The 25,988-nt window shown below is 55.4% G+C and overlaps 12 protein-coding genes across 12 annotated transcripts; 7 read left to right on the top strand and 5 right to left on the bottom strand.

Moving 5' to 3' along the window:
• Nucleotides 1-14: 14 nt before the first annotated feature.
• On the bottom strand, nt 15-710 carry LTR77_003811 (uncharacterized protein; the record flags this gene model as incomplete). Its single annotated transcript, XM_064801066.1, is given in 2 exon segments — nt 15-209; nt 222-710. 2 exon segments carry the CDS (start codon nt 708-710, stop codon nt 15-17), a joined length of 684 nt encoding a protein of 227 aa, XP_064661017.1.
• Nucleotides 711-1,926: 1,216 nt separating this feature from the next.
• Nucleotides 1,927-3,114, bottom strand: RPC40 (DNA-directed RNA polymerase core subunit rpc40; the record flags this gene model as incomplete). Its single annotated transcript, XM_064801067.1, has 1 exon — nt 1,927-3,114. One exon carries the CDS (start codon nt 3,112-3,114, stop codon nt 1,927-1,929), a length of 1,188 nt encoding a protein of 395 aa, XP_064661018.1.
• Nucleotides 3,115-3,352: 238 nt separating this feature from the next.
• Nucleotides 3,353-4,916, top strand: NdufS2 (ndufs2, NADH ubiquinone oxidoreductase 49 kd subunit; the record flags this gene model as incomplete). Its single annotated transcript, XM_064801068.1, has 3 exons — nt 3,353-4,051; nt 4,104-4,832; nt 4,887-4,916. 3 exons carry the CDS (start codon nt 3,353-3,355, stop codon nt 4,914-4,916), a joined length of 1,458 nt encoding a protein of 485 aa, XP_064661019.1.
• A 558-nt stretch (nt 4,917-5,474) lies between these two features.
• On the top strand, nt 5,475-6,342 carry LTR77_003814 (uncharacterized protein; the record flags this gene model as incomplete). Its single annotated transcript, XM_064801069.1, has 2 exons — nt 5,475-5,694; nt 5,756-6,342. 2 exons carry the CDS (start codon nt 5,475-5,477, stop codon nt 6,340-6,342), a joined length of 807 nt encoding a protein of 268 aa, XP_064661020.1.
• A 243-nt stretch (nt 6,343-6,585) lies between these two features.
• LTR77_003815 (uncharacterized protein) lies at nt 6,586-7,366 on the top strand (the record flags this gene model as incomplete). The annotated part of the gene is made up of 2 exons (XM_064801070.1): nt 6,586-6,694; nt 6,759-7,366. 2 exons carry the CDS (start codon nt 6,586-6,588, stop codon nt 7,364-7,366), a joined length of 717 nt encoding a protein of 238 aa, XP_064661021.1.
• A 1,664-nt stretch (nt 7,367-9,030) lies between these two features.
• Nucleotides 9,031-9,436, top strand: LTR77_003816 (uncharacterized protein; the record flags this gene model as incomplete). The annotated part of the gene is made up of 2 exons (XM_064801071.1): nt 9,031-9,142; nt 9,195-9,436. 2 exons carry the CDS (start codon nt 9,031-9,033, stop codon nt 9,434-9,436), a joined length of 354 nt encoding a protein of 117 aa, XP_064661022.1.
• A 2,534-nt stretch (nt 9,437-11,970) lies between these two features.
• Nucleotides 11,971-14,277, top strand: LTR77_003817 (uncharacterized protein; the record flags this gene model as incomplete). The annotated part of the gene is made up of 1 exon (XM_064801072.1): nt 11,971-14,277. One exon carries the CDS (start codon nt 11,971-11,973, stop codon nt 14,275-14,277), a length of 2,307 nt encoding a protein of 768 aa, XP_064661023.1.
• Nucleotides 14,278-14,648: 371 nt separating this feature from the next.
• LTR77_003818 (uncharacterized protein) lies at nt 14,649-15,231 on the bottom strand (the record flags this gene model as incomplete). Its single annotated transcript, XM_064801073.1, has 2 exons — nt 14,649-14,734; nt 14,826-15,231. 2 exons carry the CDS (start codon nt 15,229-15,231, stop codon nt 14,649-14,651), a joined length of 492 nt encoding a protein of 163 aa, XP_064661024.1.
• A 469-nt stretch (nt 15,232-15,700) lies between these two features.
• Nucleotides 15,701-17,083, bottom strand: ERV46 (ER-derived vesicles protein erv46; the record flags this gene model as incomplete). Its single annotated transcript, XM_064801074.1, has 2 exons — nt 15,701-15,868; nt 15,932-17,083. The coding sequence occupies 2 exons, from the start codon at nt 17,081-17,083 to the stop codon at nt 15,701-15,703; spliced, it is 1,320 nt and encodes a 439-aa protein (XP_064661025.1).
• A 478-nt stretch (nt 17,084-17,561) lies between these two features.
• Nucleotides 17,562-18,956, top strand: SEC20 (Protein transport protein sec20; the record flags this gene model as incomplete). The annotated part of the gene is made up of 1 exon (XM_064801075.1): nt 17,562-18,956. The coding sequence occupies one exon, from the start codon at nt 17,562-17,564 to the stop codon at nt 18,954-18,956; it is 1,395 nt and encodes a 464-aa protein (XP_064661026.1).
• A 97-nt stretch (nt 18,957-19,053) lies between these two features.
• Nucleotides 19,054-20,916, bottom strand: LTR77_003821 (uncharacterized protein; the record flags this gene model as incomplete). Its single annotated transcript, XM_064801076.1, has 1 exon — nt 19,054-20,916. The coding sequence occupies one exon, from the start codon at nt 20,914-20,916 to the stop codon at nt 19,054-19,056; it is 1,863 nt and encodes a 620-aa protein (XP_064661027.1).
• A 1,412-nt stretch (nt 20,917-22,328) lies between these two features.
• Nucleotides 22,329-25,390, top strand: LTR77_003822 (uncharacterized protein; the record flags this gene model as incomplete). Its single annotated transcript, XM_064801077.1, has 4 exons — nt 22,329-22,558; nt 22,620-22,827; nt 22,878-24,442; nt 24,802-25,390. The coding sequence occupies 4 exons, from the start codon at nt 22,329-22,331 to the stop codon at nt 25,388-25,390; spliced, it is 2,592 nt and encodes an 863-aa protein (XP_064661028.1).
• Nucleotides 25,391-25,988: the final 598 nt, after the last annotated feature.

The following is a 25,988-nucleotide window of genomic DNA, read 5'->3' on the forward strand; positions in this document are numbered from 1 at the left end:
AGGGAAGATCATTGCTACAGAGGCTTGTCAGAGTCTAGCTGGGCCTCTTGACGGCGAGCGGGACGCTGAAGTGTCACTTCAGGCCCATCAGGCCAATTCATCCCAGGTAGCACGAACGCCTTCGCCTTCTCAACCTCTTCGTTCGGTGGGTGGCCATTGACCACTGTGAATTGCCCTCCTTCCTCAAATCCCATTCGCTTTGCGGTGTTCTGCGATCTTACGTTCTCGACAGCCGTTGCAATACATATCTCCTTCACCCCGACTTCATCATGCCAGAAGTGCAAGCACTCACGTCCAGCTTCAGAAACATACCCTCGGCCCTCATGCGCCTCGAGGATCGAGTAGCCAAGGTCTGGGAAAGGCATCTCATCTCGGAACGACAGCAGTACATGCCCGACGAGAGGTCCAGAATCGCTCGTGTTGTGGCCATCGTTTTCGAAAGCTTGCAAATAGATAAAATGGATCATCCCTCGTGGTGGAGACGCCAATGTGCACAGCTCTGCTTTGGGTCTTGTGCGTTCATGTTTGAGTCTGATGTCTTGCACTGTTGGAACATTGGGTATAGGTCCAACTTTCCGAGTAATGTAGCGCTCGTACAGTCCAACGAACTCCTGGCAGTCTGATTCGGAGTCTGGATCGAGCAAACGCAATATCAAGCGGTCCGTTTTGAGAGTCGTTGGGAGACTGGGTGCGAGTGTTGGGCTGGACATGTCTGAGCCGAATTTTGACGATGCATTAGGCGTGCAGCGAAAGGTTTGCTGGAAGTTTCAGATGTTTCGCTACAGGACGTATTCACTGGAACGGCCGCGTCCCAATACATAAGCGGATAAAGGTGAGGCTGAGTCACAGTCGACAGTTGTAGCGCCGATATGTCCACGATGTGGCCCCCGATGGCGGTGCACTAATACGGTAGCAGCTGAAGTCCGACGTGTTGCCAGCGAGACACTGAGCGAAGTACGGTGTTCGGCTACCTTATGACCGATATCTACGAGAATGACTTCTTGTGTGAAGGAAGGACGCTTCACCAAGTCACGAAGGCTCTGTCACGAATGCTTGCTGCAATGACTACCAAGTTGCTCTTCTCCAAGTGACATGGCGTTTCAGCAGTATAAGAAGACCATGAGGTCTTGCGGAGAGGTTCCTCGAAAGTATAGAACTTGCCTAGATTCTTCAATCTACTGCCTGCAGTCGACTTCACATAAATCATCAGCACCTTGCCCCAGCACACCACTACACCGCGATGGCCAACAGCATGGCCCAATACAGCTTCAACAGGTGGCTCCCAGAACCCGTGATGAGATTCATGGAAACAGTCGACAGCTCGCAAGTCCACTTCCACTCCATCGATTCATGTTTTGCAGGCTAACCTGGTCGATGCTCCCAGTCCTTCGTAGTTCTGCGAACTGATCGTCCTTCACGTCTGCGGCATGACAACATGCAATCGCGTAGTCAATCGCGTGACTAGTCGCTCTCGTGCTCTTACTCCGGTCCAGACTGTCTACAAGACGATCCTCACGATGAAGAGTGGTCTTCTTTGTCCTGCATGCCGGGAAGAATGGGAGGCGCAAAGCAGCGATAGCGATGACGAATAAGGGGTTGTGTTGTGTTAGTTGAATTGACGGATCCTGGTTCGAAGTTCCATGTGTCAGCCGTAGAGTAGTGATCTTCAGCCGGTATATTTGTACCATTGTTTCCGAGCCAGCTACGTAATTCATGATTCGCTATTCATGGTTGTTCGTTCGACGAGAAGCAGCTGAAAATAGCACCACGCTTTCTCGAAGCGCTGCCTCATCCAGATGGGTATCGTGGTCGAATTCAATCGCTGCAGTATGTTGAGCGCCGATAGGTCCTTCGCAGTGCACCCTGCCACGAATCCGAAAAGGGGGGTCTCTCCACCAAGCAACCTCAACACCTAGGTCAGCCCAACTACCGGCCCTCCTCAAGCTCACTCAGATGCTTCTTGAATCTTTCCGCCTTTGCCTTCAGTAGCCTCACTGAATCGAGGAATAGCTCGTCACTCCTCAATTGTCCCGTGCTCTCCACCGAGAAGATGAAGTGATCCCGCACCCTGCCCAGCTTCACCTTCCCTTTGAACTCGTCATGGCGTAAGCACTCCCTGCTCACGGTATCCTTCATAGGATCCTTGACAACAGCTTTCGGCTCACTGTTCGGGTCGGACTCGTCAGAAGGTTCCAGACCAATCACGCCTTTCGGGAAGCAGCGCGCGAACTTCTTAGCTTCGGCGCCGAGAATAGGTGATGTGATGTTGATCTGAGGTAGAAGGCGGTAGGATGCTGTAGCGACAGGGGAGAACTTGGCATGGTCCATGCCGACCCCTTTGATGCAGTGGCATTGCAACTCAATCTTTTGGCCGGGGCGTAGTTTTGCAATCAAAATGTCCGGGTTGACGGGTTTGATCGCATCCTCGCCGGCAAACTGAGTTTCCTGCTGACCTTGGGGCATGAATTTGAAATCTCGGGCATAGACGTTGGAGTTCACATAGCGCACGTTGGGATCTGTCTCGCCCTCCTTGGCAAGCTTCTTCCCGTCCCTGCCGTCGAGTGCTTCAGTAGCCCAACGACATTCCACCTTCAGTCCCAAAACCACAGTATTAAAGTCGCTCGCCGTGCTCGGCTCTCCGTCGTCGTTGTGAGCGGCTTGCGCGGCAAAGTCGTCCTTCGGAGGCGGCTTCCGGAACGAGCGCAGCCACTTCAAACCCTTTTCACCGCCCGTCAGAGGGATGAGACCGAGGCGATGCGCAAGTACTTCGTCCTGGATGATGCTGGTGTTGTTGAACATGAAGACTTCTTCGATCGCCAGGGTAGGTATCTCGGCGATCAAGATTCTCCGGAAGGCGTTGGCGATGGACGCATCGACGCCAACTAGAGAGAATGCCGCATCGTGTGGTTTGTTCTGGTGAAAGTCGATCCGGAGATTGTCGCGAAAGCGGCCCAGGTTCCAGCTGTCGTCCTGCTCGGGGCCCCAGTGTCCGGGTATGTCGGTGGCAGCGGTGTTGGTCACAGTCTCGGCGTTCACGTTGACGACCTTGCGCGCTTCGAGTTCTTCGGCCGTCAGCGGTGCCCAAGGGTTGCTTGGTGGAAACCGCCCTTCCATTGTTGCTATCGTGGATTCATGTTCTGGTGAAGAAGTTCACTTCATCAAAGATTCAAAGTTTTGATATGTGCTAATCGCTTGAGGCAACTTAGGCGAGCTCGGCACGAACCCTAACCGAGACATCGTCGTCGACGACATCAAGACTCCCGCTTCAGCGCCGAACGACCTTTGCGATTTCAGATCCTCTCCACTCCTTGTGTTTTCTTTCTCCATCAACGCCGTCATCACCTCAGCCACCATGGCAGCACCCTTCACTCGCCTGGCCTTTGGCACCAGCGCCAAACGGGTGTGCCTTCGCCAACGACCCTTCCCCGTCACATCCTCGCTCCGAAGTCTGTCGACGACGCCTACAAGACGACAAGCAGCGCCGGCACCTGAACCAGCACAGCCCTTCCGCGATGCGCCCACAATGCCTCACCAGGGCACACGCCTGATTCCGGTCGATCCAGCATTTGGCCACCCAGTCGACCCCAACGACCCGCAATATCTAAACCTTGCTCGGGACAAGGGCGACAACCCAGAGGAGCGCAAGATTCGACACTACACAGTCAACTTTGGCCCGCAACATCCAGCCGCACACGGCGTGTTGCGATTGATTTTGGAGCTCAATGGCGAGGAAATCGTGCGGGCGGACCCGCACGTTGGTCTGTTGCACAGAGGAACAGAGAAGTTGATCGAGTACAAGACATATCTGCAGGCCCTACCTTACTTCGACCGTCTGGACTACGTGAGCATGATGACAAACGAGCAATGCTTCAGTTTGGCAGTGGAGAAGCTGCTGAATATCGAAATACCGGAGCGGGCGAAATGGATCCGGACACTGTTTGGCGAAATCACCCGGATATTGAACCACCTCATGAGTGTGTTGAGTCACGCCATGGATGTTGGTGCTCTCACACCCTTCTTGTGGGGCTTCGAGGAGCGAGAGAAGCTAATGGTTTATCATTCACCCTAGAGCAATGCCAACGACAGTGCTAACTACTGAACAGGAGTTCTACGAGCGTGTCTCTGGTGCACGACTTCACGCTGCTTATGTGCGACCGGGTGGCGTTGCTTCCGACCTTCCTCTCGGCCTTCTCGACGACATCTACCAGTGGGCCACCCAATTCGGGGATCGCATCGACGAGACCGAAGAGCTTCTCACCGACAACCGTATCTGGATCGGACGAACTAAGGGTGTTGGTGTTGTGAGCGCAGCTGAGGCCCTCAACATGTCCTTCTCCGGTGTCATGCTTCGTGGCTCCGGTGTACCATGGGACATTCGCAAGTCTCAACCTTACGACGCTTACGATCAAGTCGAGTTTGATGTGCCCGTGGGCGTCAATGGAGACTGCTACGATCGATACCTCTGCCGCATGGAAGAGTTCCGACAGTCGCTCCGCATTATCCACCAATGCCTGAACAAGATCACCGCGGGGCCAGTCAAGGTCGAGGACTACAAGATCGCACCGCCACCGCGTGCAGCCATGAAGGAAAACATGGAGGCGCTGATCCACCACTTTTTGCTTTTCAGCAAGGGTTACACTGTTCCGCCTGGCGAGACCTACTCTGCGATCGAGGCACCCAAGGGCGAGATGGGTGTGTTCGTGGTCAGTGACGGCAGTGAGAGGCCTTACAGGTGCAAGATCCGTGCGCCAGGGTTCGCACATTTGGCTTGCTTCGATCAGGTGTCAAGGGGCCATCTGCTGGCCGATGCGGTGGCAATCATTGGCACGATGGTATGTCCAGCGTCCCATTCACAACTTCTTGAGCCTTTTCTAACGGATTGACAGGACCTCGTTTTTGGAGAAGTAGACAGATAAAGCTGGCTGCAACAACAAAAGATGTTGAAGTGAAAGACTCACTATGAACTGGTGCCAGCGGTGAAAGACCGTTGGCACCGAAGCAGTCATCCGAAGATGTACAGCGAGACATGGTGACGTGCACGGCCATGTCTAGTGAGTATTGGTAGCTGACAGAAGCCGGAGTTCCTGGTGTTGTCGTGGCGTTCTGAAGCATTGTACATATTGCAAAGCGCTGTGTGATGTTTACATAGACCTCAAATTCATATCCATCACCGCAGCTGCCTCACGGCACGTCTCTGGCTATCAACTCTTGTTTGCGTCCTGGAGCACCTCCGGCTACCCACAGCCCGGAGCCTCGACATCCTGCTCTCTGGTGCTTGTCCGGAACCAACGCTCTTCCTGCTCGACTTCCCCTTGACCTACCTACACAAGTGAGGCTGGAGCATATTGTCAAGATTGCTTCCGCGTGACCTGTGGTAACGCACGGACGCTGCCGCCGCTAGCCTCATGAAACGAGCTTCGAAGCCCATTTCAATATTCTCGCCGAGTTTGGATCCAACAACCTCAATGACCAGCATGACTGGGATCACTACCAATGAAGACGATGAGTTCGATTACGGCTTTCAACCGCCGCTGCGATTCTCGCCCTTGAAAAGGATTGCGGGAACTGCTAGGGAGGAGGCTGGTGAAGATGGCCAACACGACTCTCCACCACCGCCGCCCTTCCGTTTCTTCGACGCACCAAAGGAGATTAGAGACTACATCTACGAACTCTGCAAAGAGCGGTTCAGGTTACGTATGTCGCCCTCCGCGCAGCGTAGATCTATACACAGGCACAAAAGCTAACGAGTCCATAGTCCGAAATCGCGATGTGGTTGTGGTGCACACTCTAAAACCTACTCCACGACTCGTCAGTCGCCAGTTCAAGGATGAATACGACCAAGCCGCTTCCAGGCGAGGTCAAGGTGTGGAGATCGCACGCCTTCTCGGGTCTCATTTAACGAATCCGACTATCCAACTTCCCATGCCACTCCAACAGTCGATCGACACCGTCTACCTCACATACTTTTCCGACGGCGACAGCATCACCTGCAGGCCGTGGCACTGTCCTTGTGCCGAGGGAATTGGGCTCGCGATGAGCTGGACTGTCACGATGATCAAGCAACATCCGGAATTCAGGGAGGTGCACGTCACTCTCGACGTTGGCTTTCCGCGGGAACACATGGGCCTGGCTCACCCGGTTGATTGTCACCATGGGCTACTGCAGCCGGCCTTGGATCGCTTCATTGAGATCGATGGACTCACATCTCTCCAAGTACGTAAGATGCTGGCGGCTGCTTGGTGGAACTTGGAAAGAGTTTTGTGGGTGAGCTGGGACCGAGGGCATGGGTGGTATGCTCCGGAGGCTGAGGAGGCGACGGAAGAGATCTCAGCTGAGCAGTGAGGGTTCGAAAGATGCGCAGGTTCAACAACCTGACGTTAGGTTTGGTACACCGCTCAAGGAGAGGCGAGCTGTTTTCACTAAGGTATCAAACCTGCACTTATAACGATTCGTCTTCGGTCTCCTATCTGCATGTGACGCTCGACCCGGTTACCGCATCTGGCTCGGAAACGCTCAGGTACACACATAGCTTTTCAAAACTCCTTTCACGTCACAGCAACAGCTCAGCTCACCCTCAACTTCAACATGGCGACACATTGGCTCACGAGGAAGCGGGAACCGTTTCGGTTCTTCGACTTACCACGCGAACTTCGCGATATCGTTTACACAATGGTGCAGTCCGACGTCAGACTCAGTGAGTGGCGCAAGCCTCAAAAGGGGTCGGCTTGGAGTGCGACATCATACTGACATCTTGGCAGGCAGACGCAGCAACAGGCTCTGGACAGTCGGCGCCAAAGTCTGGACCATCGCTCCCGCTCTACGCCGTGTCAACAAGCAATTCCAAAACGAGGTCGATTGGATCACACCAAAGCTCTGCGCGACGCTGCACCTGGAAGGCGGAGGCATGACCTACCGCACCGCAGACATGTTGCAGTATCACCCTTGGCTCTTAAAGAACATTCAGGAGGTCAAGGCCGGGACCGTGGTCAAAGCAAATACGTGCCAGCTATGCCATTCGTTTGTGGACGCGAGGCGCTTTGCCAATACCGTCATCGAAGGCATGGACGTCGCCTTTGGACTCACGAACAAAATGCCACTCTCCGCGACGGCGCACCTATCCGTCACCGTGATGGCGTACGAGTGCAAGTCACATGATGCGTGGCCGGAGAAGGTGAATCGCGACGAGCTGGTGTCGACCCTCGAGAGAATAGGAATCACGAAGACAACAAGGCCGCTCACTTTGCGCATAGACAGAAAATGCGGTGGCGAGTGCGTGTCTTGGTTGAAGTGGAGCCGGGGGCCTGGATGGGTCGTCAATCAGACTGAGGCGCATCAGGGCACGGAAGACGTTGGGAATCAGGGGTGAAAATTTCGGAGGCAAGAAGACGAGCGAAGTCTGCAAGTGGGTGGCAAACCAAGTACATGCTGGACGAAAGCAGACAGGACTGGAGTGGAATGGATGCTCGGGGATTAAGTCGCCAGGACTCACTGTGCATTGCTGCTTGATGTTGTCGGATATCAGCCTTGCAGTTGGGCTCATCTGATGCCGTGATTCAGTATTGCTGTATCACAAGATAGCGCTTCACCATGCCTAAAATTTTCAGTCATCGATCGTTGTTCCATCTAGCTCATTGTGTGACCTTTTCTTAAGAAGTACCATGAGTGAAAGCAAGCGAGGGAGGTACTGCAAGGATTGAAAGACCAAGTTATGAAGAACTGTTGCGACATTCCTCTGCCGAACTATCAAGCTACATTCTATCTAACAGGCGCCAGGTTGTAAGGGCCATCTCTGCTAGCACGCCCCTACAGTGGCAAGCATCGTTCCTCCAAGCCTTCGACTTGTCAGTCGCCAGTTCCGAGACGAAGTCGACGAGTTCGTCAGCAGGGCCCGTATCGTGCTGGACCTCGATGTTGTTATACCCCGGCGGTGTCCGTGTTCCGATGGATCCCATGACCTACACCCGTGGATCCGTGAGACTGCGGACGAAGTACCGTTCAGCATCGACAACAACAGATGCTGGGCTAGCCCGAGCATTTTGCGACGTTTCAAACTCTCGACACAGAAGTTCATTGCGGAGAGGGCCGGTGAACTACCGATGCATGTGACGATGATGCGCTTCTGCGAGAACTGCGGTCCACGACGCCCTGCTGAAGCCCCTGCTCCTCCTCCGCTGCCGGAACACGGCAGGCGGCGTAGTGCAAGAAGTGGCAGTCTCCGCAGTCTAGATTATCAGGAAAGTGTGTTTAAAAACCTCTGGGTAGGAGATCGTTTCGCGGAGAAGAGGCGAGGAATAATAGGCGGATAGTATAGCTCTCCAAGATAGGAGGGACAAAATAGCTCTGGGAGACAGCAAGAACAGCATCGCCTATCAGGAGACTTCATTGTTGGCGATAGTGTCACGGAGAAGCCAGAACGTGACTGCCACTTCTTCTTCTACGTCGCCTGACGGCCGACTGCCGTGGTATAGAGATATGTCAGTAATGAGCCAAGAGGAGAGGTTGAGCTCGTTGCAGGTCGCGTTAATGGACTTCGTGGACGTCGTCAGGTCTCTCGAGGTGCGTAGAAGCCATTCAGGGCAGGAAGAGGGCCGTCCTCCGTGGATCATATGCGTCAGAGAGAGCGAGTGTATGTCCCTTCGGAGTGGTGGTGCGATCCGAGCGGGGCGACGTCGTTAGCGTGAGAGCGTCTATGGAATACTGAAGTGGCTGCGAGTCCGCTGAAAGTGAGCTCTCGAGTACGCCGTGTTTCCACAGCAGCTTGAATCGAGTCTCTCTGTGTGTCATGATCGACGAAACGGTCGTCGGTGCTTAGACAGGTCTGCATGCGAAAGGAACGTCCACCTGGATTCGTGAAACGGAAGGCTGCATAGACTCGGCACGTGTGACCACCACTCCTTCCTGTTGTGGCCAAACGTCATTCTTTAGTGCGGGCCGCTCTTGCATAGATCATTGAACCAAGGCTACTGTGCTTGATTTCACCTCCGTCTTCAATCTTTCGACGTCTAGGCGCCGAACCTCTCCACATAAGCCATGGCCGACTCCAAGGACGGGAGGCTTGATGGGAAGCCGTTTCGCTTCTTCAAACTGCCGCGGGAGCTTCGAGATGAGATTCTAAAACAGGCCGCTGAAAACATCAAGCTGAGTGAGTAACCCAAACGAAGCGCAGATGGTGCACGATTCTAACCGCTTCGTAGGCAAGACGGCGAATCCGTGTCGTGGCATCGAAACCAGCCTGCACACGTATGCTCCCACGCTGCGCCTTGTCAGTCGTCAGTTCAAGGACAAGATCGAGCCGCTCCTCAAGAAGAAACGCCTCTCCCTGTGCGTGCGTCTCACCGACCCGGAGCTCTTCGAGCCATGGGCGATGCAGTTGTGTCCGTCGATCGCAGAGCGTGTCAGCGAGGTTACTTTCACAGCCAACTTGATCTGTGATTAGAAATGTTTCGGTGGCTTCTGGTCATGCAACACTAGCTCCTTCATCGAAGAGTGCACGTACTGGCTGGAGAACCTCCCTCGTCGAATCCCGACTTCAAAGAAGATGCATGTCTCGTTCACCATCAACTGGACCTGGGCGCGGTGGCGGGACGCATGGCCAAGGACCCCTCACGGCTCCAGATTCCGGAGCGCTCTAGAAAAGGTTGTGCAAGTCGAGGGGCTCACATCTCTGGAAGTACACAAGCAGTGGGGTCGAGTTTTCCAGCTCTGTGAGACTTACGTCAGATGGGATGCCGAGGGTGGATGGTGTGCGGCAGAAGCAAGCGTCCCAGCTGCGCCTGCGGATGAGGCGAGGGTCGACGATCTCGGATAAGAAGCTGCCGGCAAGGGCATCGAGATGGGAGAATCGTTGATGCAGCTTGCAGGTCTCTCGATGGGACGAAGGGACAGCGAGCCAACGGGCTGGAGGACGAACGTGCCGGATTTCAGTATCGGCCTGGGAGATATTGCCGGGTCAGCGGCCTTTCAGTGCTACTTGACACTTGGTAGCGTAAGGAGAGGGCATCTTACCAGAACTCGGAAACCTTGAATGGATCTCGTGAAATCACATGTCTCTTGCCTTCAGGTTGCCATGACGTCAAGTTGACAAGCGCGACCCGAAGCTGACACGTTCAAAGCCTCTTCTCACTGCCACATTCTCCTTCCCCCCAACCACATCACCACTGGCCATGACGTCCGCTTCGCCAGCTGACGGAGGCGTCTTCCCGTTCTTTAAATTGCCAAGGGAGCTGCGAGACTTGTTCTATGGATACCTGTACGAAGATGTCGACATCGGTATGTGATGAAAGTCGTCGTTCGAAAGCAAGCATGCTGACCAGTGCAAGATCAGTTGGAGAGAGACGCCACGCCTGAGGCAGCAGAACTGTGACCGCTCTCAACTTCAACGCTCGTCTTGTCAGTCCTCAATTCAAAGCAGAGGCAGAATACTGCATCAGCGAGCCGAGAACTCTGCAACTCGACCTGCCCACCGACGGATCCTTGGCTTACGGTCAGGAAGAGATCTCCTGGGCTATTGAAGCCATTCCCCAGCGTATCTCGAATGCCATTACCGTGCTCGAGCTATCGCTCCGTGAGTTGTGCCTCGAGCCCAAAGTTCCCGAACCCTCTTGTCCTGTCGCTTCGTGCGTCTCAAGATTTGAGCTGGACGTTCCAACCTGGACGAAAGAGCTGCCTAGCTTGATTGCACTCCGCATCCACATCGAAGTGGAGGGAGGGCATTACTGGAAACCGACAGACACTTGGCCAAACTCACCTCATGAGGATCTGCTCCTAGAGGACTTCGAGTACCTCACAAACCATCGTAGGGTTGACAACTTTGAAGATACGAATGTCGGATGGCGAATGGAAAGATGATTCGACTCCAAGGGTAGAGAATGTCCGCAAATGCGTGTGGCTTTGCTGGGAGAGGGAGATTGGATGGCGGAAGCCGCGGGTATGGAAGGAAGAGACTGGTACTGTGTACCGCAGCCACTCTAGGTCAATGCGGATCGAACCATATTACCCAGAGCATCCAGACACCTGGCCGCAGTCATCGCATGAACTAGAGTGAGTTTCTGAGAGAAGAAGATCCACTGGAGAAGACTCGCTCGTTGGGAAGCCTTTGACGACCACAACTATTCGCAACCACGACTTTAGTCTTGCTGCTCAAATTTCTCTCTGCGGAACAGCGAGAAGAGCATTCTCAACACGACATGAAGACAATATCTCAGGATATGCAGCCAACACCGCTCCTGCGCACGGTCTGGTGGCATGGATTTGTGTAGACGACAAGGATTTCGAAAGAGCCCGTAAGATTTCGAAGCTATGATCCTACTGTACGTATCCTCCTTCCCCCTCCAACCCCATCAACCACAAATTCCACAACATGATGGATATCCGCCCAAAAAGCTTTAGGAAGAGCCGTAAGAGGTCTGGTTGGTATCGACAAATGCCTCCAGTAACGCTGCTTACAAAAGGGAGTCTGACTGGAATCACTTTCAACACCATACAAGAAAAGCACGCATCATTCTGAGACCAGAGACTGACTGTTTTCAAACGATACAGGTTCACAAGCGCTTCTTGTGCTTCACATACATGCGTGGCTGCGGTGAGGGAGGACGGTGCTTGAGTTGTGATCGCAAGGGATCGTATCTGTGTGCTTTGCTTCATCTTGGGCGGATGCTGAGGCCTATGCTATCTCCAACCGCCATGGTAGGCTGGCAGATGCTATAGTGGAGGTCTTTCAATACAGGGTCGTACTTGTTCAGATAGCCTCTGTTACTCTCGCATGTTTCTAATCAATATCTCAATCAATGCCCCTGCAGGTCTGGTCAAGATAAGCTCATCCTCCCGCACCCAAGACCGCGTGGCCGGGTCTCGATCAGGTAACTCTGATCGTCACTTCAATGGGTCTAGACTCCTTGAACACTTCAATACCATCGCGGCCATGTGCATAGCGACAGCAAGACACTCCGAACCCACCACTCTTCCCCGATGATGCGCCTGCAGCATGTGATACAACAGCAGTTCCGCCGACTCTCCTACCGCGCCCCAATCCTCCGCCATGTGTCGATTACGACAACCTTGCTGTCCCTGATATGGATCTACGCAATCTACTGGGGCGAGCGCTCGGTATACCATAGCAGCGTCGAAGCATGCGCATGGGAGAAGTGGGAAGAATGGCCTCAAGAAGCGAGTCCACACCATCTCGTGCTCATCGCTGACCCACAGCTCGTCGATCCACACACCTACCCTGGACGACCATGGCCGCTCTCGACGATGACAGAGCGGTATACCGACCTGTATATGATGCGCAACTTCCGGCTAATCAACGCAAACTTCGACCCGGACAGCATATTCTTCCTCGGCGATTTATTTGACGGAGGAAGAGAATGGCCGCCGGAGAATGCTAGGATCGTGGACAAGACGGGGAGGAAGTACATGGAGGAGCAGGGAGTCCTGGAGCCGAAGGCAGTGAAGAAGCGTAGTATGGGGGCAGCACTTTCGAAGCCGCATGCCAACTCTATGCTAAAGGAAGATCACAACATTGGCAAGAACGGCGAGGATCTGAAGGCATTCATACCGGGTGGCTATGGGAAGTTTGCGAAGTACGGGAGCAAGCAGTGGTATATCGATCTCGATCGGTTTGCGAAGATCTTCTACGATCCAGCGCAGGTGTATCCGGACTCGCACCGACAGATGCTGGCGGCGTACGACGTGGCAGCGGATGCGACGAGTGTTGCGAATGGCGCCACTGGAGAGTCGTGGCAGGAGTATGCTACATCAGGCGGCAAGTCACGAAAGGTTGTAGCGAGTTTGCCTGGGAATCATGATGTCGGTTTCGGAGCTGGTGTACAGCTGTCTGTTCGGGAGCGCTTCGAGAGCCATTTTGGAGCCAGCAATCGCGTCGATGTTGTCGGTAATCACACGATCATCAGCATCGACTCGCCGTCCCTTTCGGCACATAGCCAATATTTAAAATCTGGCTGGGAGAGTGAGGCGGCGCAGTCCGAACAGCTCGACCATATCTGGCAACCTACCTGGGATTATCTCGACAATATAGATCAACCAGTTGGGAAAGCAGTCAGTGATGCCTTGCATGAGTACTTCCCGGAGAGCAGACCAAAAGGCTGGAGTCACGAGGTGGTGGACCCAGAGGATGCAGAAAAGATCGCAGCACATAAGGCTGTCAACGAGGCCGCGAAGAAGAGGCCTCACCTGCCCGTCATCTTGCTGACGCATGTACCGCTCTTCCGAAACCCAGACACCGACTGTGGCCCCATGCGGGAGAGAGGGAATTCGATCAAAGTGCAGTTCGGCTACCAGTACCAGAATGTCGTTACCCAAACACTATCGAAAGACATCGTCCACAAAGTCTCAGCAGCCGGCGACATTATCCAGGTCTTCTCGGGCGACGACCACGATTACTGCGACGTCACGCATCGGTATAATGTCCCGCAGCCTGGCACAAAGTCCTACTTCCCGAATGATGACAGCCTGAAAGCCCGCTACCAGCAGATCAAAGAGATTACCGTCAAGAGCTTCAGCTGGGCCATGGGCGTCCGAAAACCCGGCTTCCTGCTTGTCAGCCTCTGGAATCCAGTCGACGCTCAAGGCAAGACGATTGGCACACCACTCCCCACGATCCAAATCCACAACTGCCTCCTCCCCGACCAACTCAGCATCTTCATCAACTACGGCCTTCTCTTCCTAATCACCTTCCCCCTCCTCCTCACCCAATCCATCCTCCGCATCTTCCGCACATCATCTGAATCCAGCCGCCTCGATGCTCCACCCTCGGACACAGACAGCAAATCACCACTCCCCCGCTTCCAATTCACGAACGGCAGCCTCGCCCCCGCCTCCCCCACCCACCAACGCGGCACCTCCTCCACCTCCTCCCATAGCACCACCAACCCCGACACCGCCAACCCCAGCGTCCAGCGCAACACCACCGCGCGCGCCCGCAGCGTCAGCCCGGGGTCCTACACCACCAACCCTCAACCCAGCAAATCCCAACCCACCGGCGGCTTGATCGACAAAGCCGGCTTCTTCCCCGCGGTGAAGTGGATCGACCCTGCGGACGAGGAGTCGGACGAGGAGTCGATTGTGGGTGTTGACGGGGTGGATGGAGCCGGAGAGGAGGACGATAGTCAGGCGAAGTGGAAGTGGCGGCAGCGGACGCGGACGCCTTGGGGGTGGAAGGAGAGGGTAAGGAGGGTGGGGTGGGAGTTTGGGCTGGATTTGGTGGTGGTAGTGGTGCCGGCTGGGGGATGGTATTTTTGGTTGATTGGGAGGGGGTAGGAACTGGAGTCTTTGTACGTGAGTAGGATGAGCAGTTTTGTATCTCGTTGTGCACATGACCGTGAGATGGCTGTTTCTCTGGCCAGCTAGATTTACGTGTTAATTGCCAATCGCTCTCTGGGCTGGCGAGGTGAGGTTACGCGAAGCGTGAGAGCAAGATTTGTGATGTTGTTTGCACTGAGCTCAATGACATTGGTGATAACAGCATTCCGGGCGGTCGGCCTTCACACCATAGCCGGAACTCGTCCCATCATTTCCAGCTGTGGTGAAGATCCCCCAGCATGATCGCCCGCCCGAACGACACATCCATCGAATGCCGATTCCACACCATACCACAAATCACCTCCTTCGCCATGAACCGATGCACTCCTCTACTCCTCCCCCTCATCTTCAGCCTTCACAGCCGTCTCCTCATTCCCCTCTCCATCGCCGGTAGCAGAAGCAGAAGCAGCAGACCCTACACCACATCACGAAAAGTCAGCATCGCCGTTCCCCAAAGAAAAGAAAGGAAGAAAAAGATCTGCTCGCAAACATGTGAAAGAACTCACCCTCACCCTCCTCGCCCTCATCGGCATCCTCCCCATTAACCGCAGTAAACCCCCCAGCCTTCCCTCCCTTCTCACTCTTCACCTTCTTCCCGCCCTTCTTGCCCCCCGCCTCGGAATCCGCTTTACGCTTCCCGGCGGCCTTCTTCTTCTTCCCCCCTTCCTCGCCCTCACCACCATTCGCAGCCGCCTTGGTCGGTGAAGCACCCTCAGCAACAGCCTTCTTCGCCCGATTCAGCGCCTTCATCGTCACCGTCTTGAAACTCGCGACTTTGACGTCCGGGTCGTACGCGGCGGCCGCGGCGTCCCAGTTGATGACGCCGGCTTCGGAGTGGAAGAAGCAGCTGGCGAAGCGGAGGAGTTCGGTCTCCGAGACGACGGATTTCATGCGGGCGGTGAAGGTGGACATCTTGGTGGTTGGGGAGTTGGTGGTGTGGTAGTATGTGGTGGGTAGGGGAGATGATTTGAGGATGGATGATGGATGATGGATGTTGGTATGTGGTGGGTGGTGGATGGTGGAGAAAGATGTGGATGTCGAGGATGAAAGTTTGAGGAAGATGCGGACGGTGAAGATATCTGAAAGGATACGTGATGTGAGGAAATAATGTGAAGTCGCAAGTGAAGATAGAGCTTCACATGACACCTACCGGTCACGCGCATATCCTGATACTCACCTACCAACCTCCAGTCTCTCTCCTCATTCGTCCAACGTCCCTCACCTCAGCACGGAAGTCTCAGAAAGTGTGAGTGTGAGCAAGTTAGTGGTCTTTCATACATCACCTCACAAGGCTGCCTGCCATGCCCAGACATCCGCACCTTCTAAAACACCCAACGCCTCGCCATGCACACAAACACATCATCCCTTATCTCTCTAGCTTTCAGCTCGTATGCATCTTCCGTATCCGCTGGTTGCCCTCATACAACACCCGATCCACGGCAGCCGCCACCGTCAACGTCCCGCCCACGACCGCACACACGCCGACGAGAAAGGCGGAGAAGGACTTTGCGCGCGCTTCGCGGTTGATGACTTTCATGGGGGAGATGTCCTGCTGTATATCAGCACAGTACCACATAAAGGGAAGTGAAGGAGGGGTTATAGGGGAAGGTACATAAGAGAAAAACACCCCCGGGATCCCGCCCCGCGCATGCAAGCGCTCTTTATGCCCCTCTTGTTCCGCATCGCCACCAGTCAAGCTGCGCTTATGAGAAGTAACGGAATACTGATGCGTCTCGATACTCCCGCCATCATCACCCTGTCCGTACCCCCCGAGCTCGACGAGCTCATGCGGGATATCCAGGATACTGCCCGTCCTCTCCCAACCCAGGGGTAAGTAAGCGGTCGACACGACTTTGACAAAGTACATGAAATTAAACGGCTTCTCGTCCGTTTTCTGCTCCGTGTCGTCCAAGGGGTTGAGGTGGTGGTTCGACCACGCCATGCCTTTTTTGCCGACCTTCTCGACGACGGATTTTGGCAGTTCAGGCCCGAAGCGGAGGTGGTGGATCTTATGCGTGAAGGTGTGCTCCACGCCGTTAGAGTTGAAGTAGTTGTCCAGGTCGTGGACGTGCATGTTCCCATTTGAAAAGGACTTGCCCGGCGCAAAGTGGAAGTTGCCAATAACTTTATTCACGCGAATGCCGCCTTCGATCCTACACCCCTCTCGCCGCTGCTCGTCGAGGTGCTCGCTGTAGTGTTCGCGTTGGCATTGCTCGACGCCCTCTCCGCGGCCGAAGGACCACGAGACGCTGGCGTAGGCGTCCCGCACTTCAGCGCAAGTGTTGCAGCAGCCGGGTTTGGCGGCGTTGGAAGGGGCGGGCGCGCCGTAGCATTCGCCGCAGTAGTCGGGATTGAGATGCGGACCGCCTTCTTCGTGGAGGTCGAGGGCTTTGGTTTCGATTTCCCGCCCCCCGTCGCTTTCACTCTGGAGTCGCACTTTGTTCACGCCGTGCATGACGCCGCTCTGTACTTCTCCCGACACGTCCATGACGTCTAGTGTCAACAGCTCGCAGGGCATGCGGGGGAAGGAGATGTTCATGTGGATCTCCATCTTCTCGCCGCGGCCTTTGTCAACGATGAGTTCGGGCTTGATGATCAGGCGGCGGTAATCGGCGTATTCGCTCCAGGTGAGGATGAGGATGAGCAGGACGCTGGCGAGGGTGACGATGCCGCCAGAGGTGGTGCGGATGCGGGCGTCCTCGACGGTCTTGGTGAAGGCGTCCAGGCGGCCGAAGCGCGATTTGGCGGGCATGGTGAGGGACATGTCGACGACTAGGAGGGTGTATGGGGTGGTGTTGTCGTTGGAAGAGGTTGTGTGGTGGTTCAATGGGGTGGTATCATGGCCAATGGGTTGTCTGCTGTCTCTGCGACAGATGTTATACCCTCAATGCCTTGTCAGACTGTAGTAGGAGTGGAGTCGTCTGACATGTGATATTGCCAGCTGGAGGTTTGACAAGCTCAATCAATGTGCAGCGCCCTAATCAATATTTGGTTAGATTCTGCAGATGGCGGAGCCGCATCGCGTGGGTGGAGAAGCAGGGTCTCGCTTGACTTTCAATGGCCGATGCGCCACGTTTCAAGATGGAAATACTGCTTCGATATGAGTTGGATGATTGACAAGTTACGGACGATGGATAGGACGAATTAACGAACGACGACTGACATCTGTCCACCCGGCCTGGACGGCGAACAACAACAACACCAAATCCCCTCCCCCTACGTCATCCTCTTGCATGCCAACAATGAACAACCCCACCTCTCCCACCACCCTCACCACCCAACTCTCCACCCTCGCCGACACGCTCAAGCAAACCAACAGCCTCATCACGCGCCTCGCCAAACTCTCCTTCCAACCCGGCAGCGAGCCCCTCGCCACCGACTCCAACAACAACAACCCCAACACCGTCCGCCTCGAGCTCGCCCAAGACATCCACGACGCCCTCGCCCAGCTAGAAGAGGACCTCGAGCTCCTCTCCACCGAAGCCGACGACCTCAACACCCCCGCCCCCGTCTCCGCGCGTCGGCAGTCTACAGACCGGGAGAGGGAGAAAGCACGCCTATCCGCCCAGGTCACCAGATTAGGAGAAGACCTCCGTCGTTCACGCCAACATTTCCGCAAAGCCCAATTAACCGCCAAACGCGCCGCCGAGACCGCAAAGCAAACAGAGCGCCAACTCGTCTTCGCCTCGCTCAACCAACCCCCTCCCGAACCCACTTCCAACGGCAGTAGCAGCGGCAGAAACACCCCGGACCTCTTCTCCGCCCGCCGTCGCGGGCCCAATCAGAACCAAAGCCAGAAACAGTTATCAAAACAGGACCTCGAACTCGACGCCTCCCAAACCGTCACCTCCGCGCTCCGCCGCACGCACGCACTGCTAACGACCGAGCTCTCCCGCTCGCGCTTCGCGCAAGAGACGTTCGACCAGTCCACACAAGCGCTAGCAGATCTTGGCGAGAAGTACTCAGATCTCGACTCCGTGTTGGCCGCGAGTAGGAATCTCCTCGGCACGCTACTGCGGAGTCAGAAGAGCGATACGTGGTACCTGGAGACAGCGTTTTACATCCTACTCGCTACGCTTGGCTGGTTGGTCTTTAGACGACTGCTTTGGGGACCGTTTTTCCTGCTGCCGAGGTTCTTCTTCAACTGGTTTTTGTGGCCGCCGATTTCGGTGCTCTTGAGCATTACCGGCTTGTTGGGAGGTAGTGCTGCTGGGACGGCTGCTGTGAGCAGTGCCCGACAAGGTATCAGCGGAACAACGAGACCACCGTTGATCGTCCAGCCGTCCGCTAAACGTGGCAGTCAGCCGAAGTTCCCCGAGGGAATGTCAGGTGCGCACGTCCCTGCTGGGAGCGGCGGGCAGGGAGCGAAGAGGGGGAAGGAGGGGTTGGAAGGCAGAATGAGTGAGAATATCGGACAGATGGCGGAGGAGAGTAGGGGGAAAGCTGAAGGTAGGGTGGGTGAAGAGGATGATGGGAAGGTTAGAAGAGCGGATGGAACGGTGTTGAAGGAGCGTGAGGAGCCGGCGAATCCGAAGAAGAAGATGTTTGAGGCTGATGTTGAGGATGCGAGGGAGGCGGAGCGGAGGAGGCAGGACGAGAATGCGGGTGGTAGTAGGAGGAAGAGGGATGAGCTGTGATAGCCATGTAGCCAACGAACTGTCAAATATCCTTCCGATATCGTATTGCTGTACAATCCGCAAAAGGCAATTAACAATTGCACGAACGATATATATGCTACATCAACCCATCCGGCGCGACAAACCCCTCAAACGCCGGCATATCCGCCGTCAAGAAGAAGTTCCAGTCCAAGTCCGCGTTGTTCAGCACATCCCAGCTCCAATCGTCCCCACTCGAGCCTGTCGTCGGGTTCTCCTCGAACGGGACGTCCATGCCGCCTCCTTCGTTCATCATACCCGCGTCCTCTGCTTTCGGCTCTGGAAGATGCGCACCACCATTCGCATTAGCGTTGGCATCACCTCGCTCTTTGATCAAGCTACGGCTGAGGACATCGGAATCCTCATCCTTCCGCTTCTTACTCAAACGCACCAGCACCCTCGCCGTGCGAACGGCTTCGCCTAAAGCTTTCGTCCCAAACCGCCCCCTCACCTCCTCCAACACCTTCAACGCCTCCCCGACCCGCGCAAGCGACTCCCGCACATCCATCGCCAGAAACACACAGACGACTTGGAACGGCACGTTCCCGACGTGCCACCACGGCATGCCCTTCTTGCTCATGCGGCGCGCGGCTTCGACGCCCGAGAGCCCGAGTTTGATGACGCGCGTGGTGGTTTCGGGAGAGAGGTTGGGGTTTGACAAGCGTAGACGGCGGTACCCGCACATGGCGAGGTTGGAGACGGAGAGCGCGATGGCGTCGTGCGGGGGGTTGTAGGCGTCGAGGTGGCGGAGGAAGTCGTCCCAGCTTCCCTCGCCGGAGGCGGCGGGCGTGTGTTCCGGGTCCAGCGTGCAGGAGAGGGAGTAGAGGTGGATGTAGTCGGTGGTGAAGTCGCCGGGTTGCGGGGTGGGGAGGTGGGCGTTGATGCCGCGCAGGTGGACGCGCGTGCGGCCGTATTCGAAGGAGACCCATGTGTTTAGCATCCGAGCGATCCAGAAGGTGCGACGCCGGAGTTCTGGGGTGTCGTGGCGGGATGCCGAGGTGGTGGAGGAGGGGATGTTGGGGGTAGAGCGGGATTCTTGGTGCAGGCCCAGGGCTTCGACGAGGTGCAGGGTCGTGCAGGAGGCCATGTGGACGACGTGGGGGTGGAAGGTGGCGCGGAGGTAGATGCTGCGGAGGAGCCAGGACTGGGCGTCGAGGAGGGTGGGGAGGTGGACGAGGGAGGTGCGGTCGAGACTGTGTTTGGCGGCTTCGAAGAGCGTGGGGATGGTGGTGGGGTTGGATAGCGTGGCCGGGGCGAAGAGGCTGCCGCCCGCTGCCATGTTGGCGAAGAAGTGGTCAGGTATTTTGGTGGTGGAGAGTTGGGGCGACCAGCGGAGGTTGATCTGTTCGGTGACGAAAGATCTGTCCACGAAGCCGTACAGTGGGTGGACATTCTCGAAGTACAGGTCGGCCAGTCGAATCATTTCCTCTCGATTCAGATAGTGGGTTACGTCCATCATCCCTTTCACATCATCCTTCTCTGCGTCTTCATCTCGTCCACCTCCAACGTTCCACCCAAAAGTGAACAGCCGCTTCCCCTGCGCAGGATCCAGGCGTTGTCCCAACAGGCCGGTGAAAGCAATACCAGAGTTCGCCTCCATGGATTTCAAGGTAGATACATCTTCAGAATTCGGCCTGTCTTCAGGAGCCATCTCATGTCGTGGCTGTTCAAAGGCGTCCGGTTGGCGGTCCAGATCCTGCTCCGCGCTGGCCTCGACAATCTTACTTCGTTTCCGAGGGTGCTTCTCATAGTAGCATCTATAATCAAAAGACACGCACATATTGCAGGGCTGGTTTGAGTCGCAGCGGCGTTTGCGAAGGCGACATGGCTCACATGCTCGTTTCGCACGCTGGCGTTTGCCGCCGGCTGGGGGAGAGATGCTGGATGTATGCTCCTGGTTGCCGTTGCCATTGACGGCGCCGTAGGATGTGGTAGGGTCCATATCGGGCTGGGGAGACTGATGGTAGTACAGTCCCTAATTGACCTCTCTGCCGGATCAGTCTCGATCACTGCTTGGATGCCGACGTTGAGCTGCCAATGCTAGACGACAGGAGACGAAGATAAGGCGAAGATGTGCTATCGTCGGCTTAGATCATCCACACAGCTAGTCTTCTGCTGTTCATTGCTCTTCAAGCGGCGCGCCGTAGCATACATTCCCTCAGACAAGATGGATTAGCTAAACAGTCTGAGATTAGGTGAGGTGGAGTCGGAGTCTAGAAGACGCGCCTCGATGCTATTGGTCCATATCTCGGGACGCTAGTGGACGCTCGGCTTGGCAACACATTGAGCAGCTCTTGAGCAGCGCAGGAGCGGTTGCGTTCTTGGGGAAGAGGCAAACTTGTGCCGCGGCAGTTTCCAGAGTGTCGAGGCATCTCGAAATCTTCCGCCGGGCGGTGTCGCCGCTTCTCCGTCACGCAAAGTCTCGACACTTGCCCGTCTTATCGGCTTACGGAGTTGTCGCTGTCTTCGAGAAGAACAACATCCTCAGAATTCACGACGGCGAGCTCTGGGCCTGAGCCAGCGAGCGTCTTGACACCTTCTCCGACTTGCAAAGTGCCCATGAGCCTGCAAGGCGAGGGAAAACGCTTCCAGAACTTGTGAAAATTGAACATACACTAGCGCGGAAGAATTCACAGCCAATCACAGTCCGCAACCCTCTGAAGTCACATCTCCCACACTTCTCGACTTCACCTCCACTCTTTATTACATATACACACCATACTGGTCGACCTCGACGCCTACGGTGGCAAATATGCGCTCCCCAGATATCACGCTCATCCTTCGCGCCGTCCAGGCAAGTCATGTCCTCCAGCGCGAGGTCAGCAAGCTGCAAGCTATCTGCACAGCTGATTACCGTGCATGAACATGGCGAGACCATATCAAGAGGGCGATGGTCCGGACGACAACAGCCCTGCAGTACCGACGTATCGGCCCACAGCCTTAGCCAACTATCGAGTCGAGCTACAGCACTCGCAGCGACATGTCTCCTTTGGGCCAGATTAGACAGCACCTTACTCACCGCTTCCACGTGGGCGGCCGCCGCTTGACACTTGACAGACGGCTGGCTTGCGTCTATGCAGCCTAGACGTTGGGAGCTGCAGCATCGCTTATGCATCTTCTCGCCGCTTGTATAGGTTCGATCGGTTCGATCGATACCAAATGCCTTCTGAAAGGAGCTCCTTCGCTTCCGACCGTCTGAAGCTGTCTCGACATGAGCTGTCACGTCGGACCACCATGCTGCACGGGAGACTACTGCCCAGGTTCCAAAGCAGATAAAGACGCCTCAAAAGACGCCTCAGAGACGCCGGGTAGGTTTTAGAACTCCAGATAAGTCATCTTTTCACGACCTTCAACATGAAGCTCAGTACCCTCAACGCAGCCATTGCCCGAGATGCCTTTGCCCATCTGCTGGCAGTAGGCATCTGCTCTGCTGTGCTGTTTCTCTTCGCTGCTCTCACCTACTCGCAAATTACCCTTCCTCGCTACACTACAAACTACACCGAGAAGGACGTTCAGCAAGTCGTGAACTTACTTATCACCATCCTGGCCACAGTCATCGGCATTCTCTTCAGCCACTGCCGCCGGTAAGCATGCACCCTGGCATGTCGTACACAAGCGTGCGTTAACAGCGTCGCCTTCTCCTAGTCTGACCAACGAAGCCGAAACGAAGACTGAACTTCGCAATGAGGAACTCACGATCCCACGCCTCCATGTGCATTTTGAGGCCGCCAGTGGCTCGAAGGTGGCCATGGGCCTTCCCGTCATCCGCAACAAGTCTGTCTATCGCTTGGTGGCGTTCTACTTTGCCGCCATGATCATCTTTGCATTCATCCATTCGGTTCTGTCCGTCATCGTATGTTCATCCCCTTTCCTAACATCAAAACATACGCTCACAGACCTCAGTTCGTTATCGAGGACATCATCTCCGACAAGGGCGAGCCAGTACCTGTCGCCATCCCCCTCAGCATCGATATCCCATATAAGTTCGATGGCGTTGTTGTCGATCCTTGTACCGACGACATCAACAGCCCCAAATGCACGTACGTGCTGGCTTTGCACGCCATGAGCTCACAACTCGTCACGTACCAATCTTACTCCATCGCTGGAGTGACCTTCGATCCACGGAATGGAACCATGGGCCTGCCTTACTACGCCATGAAGCACTTCGCGGACGAAGTCGCTTCAATTCCTTTCGAGAATGCCCGCCGTCGGTACTGCCTGCCAGTCCTGGATCCTCACCTGATCAAATGCACTGAAGTCCCCATCAACCACACGACCTGCGAGTCCATCGACGGCAAGTTTGTCAAGTTCAAGTCTCTCAACGTCTCCGAGTACAACCAATACACCCGAGAAGACACCCCCCAGGACACCGGTTTGTACAAAATTGCCTCGCCTTATCCCAACGGCGTCTACAATTACGGCGCCACCAAATTGCGCATCGACAACCAAGGCCTGGGCGTCATGGTATCGCAGATGTACTCCGAAGACCCCTTCACCACCATGATCGGTGCCGCGGACCCATGGAAGGACAAGGTCGGTTATGCCACCCTGCTCCATCGCCTCATGTACGACGGCGCCGACCCCGACATCTCCGACGTCCCTGAGGGCTCTACCTACGACTTCGCAGCGCGGTGCGAGATGACGCAGATCAAGTACCAAGACAACCTCGGCTCTTCCTGGCGACAAGTAGACTTCACTCTCAACGCTGGCGTTTTGCGGGCAAACGTCACGGAAGAGCGCTGTCCCAACGGCCGCTCCGCCGGCGGCGAAGGCTTCTCCGGCTTCAAAGACCTGCCTTATGCACTCGAAGGCGCTGGAGCCGTCATCTCCGGCCCGGACGGCTACTCGACGTTCTTCAACGACCACCCTCCCACCGGCGCGGGCTCGGATGTGTTTGCGAACATGTCGCGCTTCGACCAGATCGTGAATCAAGTCTACCATCTTATCCAGACGAGTTGGTCGGAGCAGACTTACGACCTTGCGATGCAGAGGGCAAGGGTGACGGATGAGCCCATTGTGATGACCATGTATCCGCATCTATTCGTTATTCGCATGAGCTGGACTCCGACGACTTATATCGGTCTCGTGCTCTCCGTGCTCATCGCGCTAAACGCATATACCCTCGCTGCCCGCTGGGCGATGGCGACGTACCGGCTCGGCTTTGGGTCGGATACGTGGAATCTACTGCGCCCGGTCGACCTTATGGCATACTCACTGGCGGCGTCGCAAGATCTAATTCACGGCCTCAACACGCCCGAACACCGGAAGATGGAGATGCGCGGCACGATGAGGACGGTCCTGAAAGAGCGGCCGATGGATCTGCTGGGGTTCATCACAGGGGCAGGGAATGGCAGGACGGGCTCGGAGTCGAATGCTAGTACGCCTGTAAGGGAGTATTATGAGAAGGCGGCGGAGGCTGGGGTCTCTGTGAAAGAGAGGGGTGCGGATCTTGAGAAGGGTCAGCAAACGTAAGTCTGGGATGATTTGGATGGGTTCTGGGAGCATACGATGGGCGACTTTTTGTGGATGCAGCATGTCCGATGACCAGTTCGGTTCTGTAAGGGCAGACGATCTCGTTGTGCTGTTAACGACCTCTCATGATCGTGGATGCACTTGAAGGACTCAATCTCAGGATCCCAGCTTTACCATTGTCACGTGATGAGCTTTCCTTCTGATGTCCGAAAGCGGAAGTTACAGACGGCCCACTCCGTCATCCGACACCACATTCCTGTTCATGTTCTTGCCTTGATAACGAACTATTTCCCCAACCAGCCACAATGAAACCAACAACCCTCCTAACAACCTCGATCCTCCTCACAACAACCAGCGCCCAACTAATCCCCTTCCTCACCCACGGCGAGCGCGCCGTCCCCGCCAACCTCAACCCCAAACTCCGCCCAAACAAATACCAACACCCCATGGACCCCTCCACCACCTCCAACCACGAGTCCAACTCCGCCGTCATCCTCTCCGACGTCATCGGCGCCCAGAGCAGCATCAACATCTTCGCCTCCTTCACACGCTCCGTGCCCAGCGTATCGACCCGGCTCGAGACGAGTGCGCTGAACACGACCGTGCTCGCGCCGTCGAATAAAGCGATCACTTCTTTGCCGAGGAAACCGTGGGAAGATCCGAAGGATTACTCGCAGTTCGGCGCCGCGGCGTATAAAGGCGCAAAGGGAGATGATCGCGCGCAGGACAATATGAAGCGGTTCGCGGAAGCGCATGTGGTGCCAGAGAGTCCTTGGGAGGAAGGGGTGAAGGTGAAGACGATGGGGGGTGGGGAGGTGTGGTGGGAGAGGAAGGAGGGGAAGGCGGTGGTTATGCCGCAGGGGGTGGGGGTGGAGAGGGTGGTAGAGAGGGTGGCTAATGGGGAGGTGTGGGTTGTTGATGGGGTGGTGGATTATGAGAGATGAGGGTTAGAGAGGGTGGGAATGGTTTGATGGTTTATGAGTTATGACTGTGCGTAGATACGACGGTGTGGCCGGGCTCCTAATGCGAGTCGGCGTTGCTGTGATTATGGCAACAAGAACTATGTATGCACTCCGAAAATGGAAGGACATGAGAGAGTGAGTCGACTGGCACTGCCGCGACTGCACTATTCTAGAACATCAACAAGACAACCTTTTACTTCGAGGAGGTACTTCTGTGCAAAAGGCCATCCTTCGTCATGACAAGTCATCATATCATTGCTCCTATCTTATGCTCTCTCGCACACCCCCTTGAAACGACCGCCACCCCCAACAAACCAAAAGAAAAAAGAAGGAAATCGGAATTCAGAAGAGCAAAAAAAACCTCCTTCAGGGGGAGGAGGAGAAGAACTGCAATTAAGTCGTTGCTTCATTACACAGGTTTCCAGGATCCCTGCGCCCTCTGTGTCACCTCTTTCAACGCCCTGGTATGACGTTCATTGGTGTCGCTTAGGATGATCGCGGCTTGAGGATGATATCACCTGGGCCTGGGCTGCCCGGTTGATAGGATGTGGGACTTTGAGGAATAGATATATAAGGTAAG

Source organism: Saxophila tyrrhenica (assembly GCF_035928015.1).
Source record: "Saxophila tyrrhenica strain CCFEE 5935 chromosome Unknown scaffold_5, whole genome shotgun sequence".
Taxonomy (NCBI): Eukaryota; Fungi; Ascomycota; class Dothideomycetes; order Mycosphaerellales; family Extremaceae; genus Saxophila; species Saxophila tyrrhenica.